Consider the following 4,859-nt stretch of genomic DNA (forward strand, 5'->3'; position numbering starts at 1 on the left):
AGAGTGATTAAAAAATCTAAGTTTCTCACCTGCGCAGAAAAATTGTCTCTTCCCAGAAAGAGGAAAAAATAAATGTTCAAACAGACTGTACTCTATTCCTGTGATCAAAATCCCACACTACAAGGTGGGAGAAGAGCATGGAGGAGGGACTATTGGTACTTACAGTGAAAGACAATCTGCCAGATTTTTACTTTGTTTTCAGAACATTACAAATTTTAATATTAAAAGACTGGTGCATGTTTTGTTTTGACAATTAAGGATCAGCAACAACTAAGATTACTCCCCAAAGCCTGCTTTCATCAAAAGACAAGGCAGGACAGAGAAGCCATGTCCCATGCCAACTCCTACAGCAGATTGTCCCTTGTGCATTGCAGCCCTCAGGACATGCCCATCACAATATGAACACTGCATGTGCAGCTAGTGGAACAGAAAGGACAGCTTCTGGCAGACAGTCATCACGGTGTTACACTGACAATCAAGCTGCTTTTTTATTCTGAAATTTAAAAGCTCAATCAGCAGGTTCACCTTATGACCCAGCAAAATCTCCCAGCACTTCTCCGAAGTGGCAAAGGACAAGGAAGAGCTGCTAAGTCAAGCACAGCATTTACTTGAGGGTGGTACAGTTCACTTTGTCTTAGAGAATTCTCTTGATCATGCTCTTCTTGGGTGCATTAAGAAGAGTGTGACCAGCAGGTTCAGGGAGATTCTTCTCCCTCTACTCTGCCCTAGTGAGGCCACATCTGGAGTACTGTGTCCAGTTCTGGGCTCCTCAGTTCAAGAGAGACAGGGAACTACTGGAGAGAATCCAATGGAGGGCTACGAGGATGATGAGGGGACTGGAGCATCTTTCTTACAAGAAAAGCCTGAGACACCTGGGGCTGTTTAGCCTGGAGAAGACCAAGAGTGAATCTTATCAATGCTTATCAGTATCTAAATGGTGGGGGTCAAGAGGATGGGGCCAAGCTCTTTTCGGTGGTGCTCAGCAACAGGACAAGGGCCAATGGGCACAAAATGGATCACAGAAAGTTCCATCTAAACATGAGGAAAAACTTCCTGCCTGTGAGAGTGATGTAGTCCCAGAACAGGCTGCCCAGAGAGGTGGTGGAGTCTCCTTCTCTGGAGACCTTCAAAACCTGCCTGGACACATTCCTGTGCAACCTGCTCTAGGCAAACATGTTGCCAGGGGGGCTGGATGAGATGACTTCCAGAGGCCCTTTCCAACCCCTACCAGTCTATTATTAGGAGCTGGAACCACCAGTTAGTATCAGATATTCATATTAAAAGTTTGCACAGTTATAAACATCTAATGTAGTCAGAACAGAGGCAATACAAAGACGAATTGTCTTCTGGTGACAGAACACAGGGAAGAGTAAAATCAGAGTGACTTGTCTGAGAAGACGTAATGCATTAGTAGTAGGTAAGGAGATAAGGAAGCCTGGGAAGGTAATAAGAAGCATAAAATCACAGCCTCCAGCAAATTCCGTTAGCAGCCAAAGCCTCTGGCAGCCAACAGACAGGAAGGAAGAGGATTTTTGGTCTTTGTGCAGTGAACTAATGAAGGCCGTTAAGATTTTTTTTCTTTTCTTTTTAACTGTCAAAAAAAATTATGCTGTCAGAGCAACTTTTTTGTAAGATGAAATATAAATCATGCAGTGGGCAGAAACGACGATTACTTTTAAAATGGAAAAGATTTAATTTATTGGTGCAATAGAATGTTATTAACTTGCAGAAATTTATCAAAAGTCTAACCTGAGCTAACATACTTGTTACAGTCACCAGGAAATAAAGACCAGGGTAAGAATCGATCCACTAAACTCAAAGAAGAAAAACAACGAACTTGGAACACACACTTTTCATGGTCTTCAGGTCACCTCCTTAAACAGAATGGAAATTCCTGGATGAGAACAATCCTCTTGCTCAAAACAACCAACAGGAGACACTTGTATCACCCACATCCCACTCCCCTCAGAACTACCACACACCTAAGACAAAGGTATCTTGCCATTGGCAAGGGTTTGTTTTTCCCCTCTGGCCTCAAAGGTAACATCTGAAATAATCAATGTATGGAGCCTAGCACTTACAAGTTTTAATAGGCCACTTTGGGTTTTTATAAGCAAAGGAGGAACCTGCAGGTCTCTCTTCTGCATGGTTGCTGTGGAAACCAATGTGGGCTCTAGGTGCTGAGCCTGAGCTGTTAAGCACTGACTATACATGGAAACTGTAGAAATAAAGACTTTCTCCTCAAAAGCACAGACTTCAGAATTAATATATGCACTTTTGTGCAGAAATCTAACTATTTGTTCCATACAAATATTTGCCTAAGATTAGGGAGCATTCTTGGTCCTTGTGCATTAAGAGGACTAGAAAGGGATAAAAGCATGCTCTTTGCAAGGAGTTTCAATATTGTCAACAAGTCACTGTCCAGTGAGGCAATCAGAGAAGAACAGCTCAAATGCATAGGGCAACACTACAGGATTTTCCATCAGCCAGCAGTCCTAAATATTCTTTGCAATTTGGGTACTAGTCTCTTTAAACTTGCAGACAAAACTGTAATAATATTGCAGTGATAGTAATAATGAAACTGTTCCCCAAATTTATTTTTCTTAAGTAGACAGATCTGGGACAAATGGACAACTTTCTGTCCATGGTGAGAATTCAGGGAATGCCCTGCATTTTATTTTCCTGTTATGGTTGAGAATAGAAAAGATCCTCTCTGCAAAACTGGAGTCCAATGAAGTGTCCAGCTGAGTAACCTCTGTATGAATGAATGCTTCAGCTTTGCTTTTAAAGCACTGACAGTGTTTTAAACACAGAAATCTTAAAGCTTCATGGCCTTCACTGTTTTCCAAAATGTGAAGCATTTGCTGTATTAGTTGAAATAACCAGTCAGAAATGAAACCAATCATCAAATGCTTATAAAGTGTAGCTTTTACCCATTTCTACTTTGTAACAACAGAACTATGACTTGGATCAGAAGAGGACCTGTGTGTTGCTCTTCAGGTATCTTCAGGAACTATGACTTGGATCAGAAGAGGACCTGTGTGTTGCACTTCAGGTACCCTCAGATTCCATTTCACTGTGATGAGGGAGCCAGGACAGACTCTCTAACATACCTTAAAGTTCTTCTGGGATTCGGGTGTGGGGCTATCAAGATCTATCAGTTTCTTCAGGTCCTCTTCAACGGAGGACTTGGCTGGCTTGGGGGAGGCCCGCAGCTCCCTGGCGGAGGCGCGCAGCCGCGGGTGGGACATCTCGCTGCCATCGCTCTGGTGGCGCCTGAAACGCAACGGACAGGCACGCTCAGCTCTCAGAGCCCAGGGGCAGGAGGCAGGGGTGACAACAACTATGGCACCCGCGAGATTTTCAAAGGAAAAACCTAGGTAGGGGGCATGGAGGAGGGAAGGAGTTTTGCTAACACAGTGGAGCCTCATCTGAATGGATACCTGTTGAAGCAATAAGATTGTTTAAAAACATCAACTAGCAATGGACTTGGAGGTTATGGCAATGTTTTCTCAATGAGGGACTGAATCTATTAAAGTAACACATATTTGGTACAAAAATCAAAAATACAAATTACTTCAGTGAGCCCAAAAGCAGCAAATCATTCAATTTCTTTAATCTTTTAACTGGCTTTTATAATGCAGTTAGCATAAAGTTTCAACATCTCCTTCTGACAACCAGTTATTGGTATCATCTCAGGGTCCTGTGCTTGACCCAATGAAAGTCAGGAAGGGTTGAATAAACTACTTGGAATTGGGCTGTCTGAATGACTTCTTTCCAAGTCATACTAGACTTAAAGGAAAAATATTTTTCCACTAGTAAGTGATTTCTCAATTTCTCTTCCAAGAAAGAGGTGGCTGCAGACTATAACACAGAGATCTTGGCTTGCTTTAAGACAGTTAGATTGGATACTGGCAGCAATCTTCAGAAGGCAACATGGGAGTGTTGCAGGGCTAAGGCACAGCACGCACGGTACTACTACATGGATGAGCAGCTTAAGGAAAACTCAGGCTTTATTTAAAGAGGATTTTCAATATTTGCTCAAATAGCATTTTGAGTCACTGTTAAGAAGTCCCAAGCTTTAACAGGAGTGAAATCCATACTCTCTAGAAATGATTAAAAAATCTTTTACAAGTTAACAGGGAACAAGATTAGCTAACTATCATATATTTAAGCCTAACTGCAAACCTCTAGATTAAAGTTCTACAGAAGACTAAGCATCCTGTTAAATAGTCTTGAGTTCTTCTATAACAAAGAAGAACTTTGTTTCTCAATTCCTTCTTTCAAATTTCTCTACAATTAAAGCAAATAACTAAACAAGAGAACCAAAAAAAACAGTCTTACTTTCTTGAATCCATAAACCCCACTGAGTTTATTGTCCCTTCTGGTTTTTTCCATCCGATCAGATACTTGCTAGTAGCACCCTGGCGAGGGTAGAAAGTCCTGGGACCAGATGAGGATGAAGAGGAGGAGGAGAAAGAAGGTGCGAGCTGGGGAGAAGTAGCAGAATGAAGCTCTTCTTTAGGGGAGCTTCTGGCACTGGTGAAAACAACTGGGCTGGCAGAGTGTCGTGAGCTCATGGTACTAGAAGAAAAACAAAGACAAAATTTGGCTTCAATGTGTGTAAATGCAACTTGTTTAACAGTTTTTAAAGCAAAACCCTGGGCACAAGATATTACTTTTATCAGTAAACCTAAGCAACCCAAGCAACAGGACACATCTCTTCAAGACCTCACAACAAACCAGAGAAGAAACACATGTATCTTTCAAAACAGGGCTTCCTGGATTTTTCCTGAAAAGCAGTTAGCATTTGCCAAAAAAAGTCTTAAACTGAGAAGTCTGAGCAGTCTCTAACATGT

General features: G+C 41.8%; 1 protein-coding gene across 1 annotated transcript in view; it reads right to left on the bottom strand.

Annotated features, from left to right (window-relative positions):
- The window catches only part of LOC103768330 (signal-induced proliferation-associated 1-like protein 1), a gene marked incomplete at its 5' end in the record, with an annotated part of 12,825 nt that extends 8,241 nt beyond the window's left edge, over positions 1-4,584 (bottom strand). The window contains 2 exons of the mRNA XM_008935472.1: positions 3,114-3,276; positions 4,345-4,584. Coding sequence (XP_008933720.1) covers positions 3,114-3,276; positions 4,345-4,584 — 403 coding nt within the window. The remainder of the gene's footprint in view (positions 1-3,113; positions 3,277-4,344) is intronic.
- Positions 4,585-4,859: the final 275 nt, after the last annotated feature.

Source organism: Merops nubicus, unplaced genomic scaffold (assembly GCF_000691845.1).
Source record: "Merops nubicus isolate BGI_N331 unplaced genomic scaffold, ASM69184v1 scaffold36532, whole genome shotgun sequence".
NCBI lineage: Eukaryota > Metazoa > Chordata > Aves > Coraciiformes > Meropidae > Merops > Merops nubicus.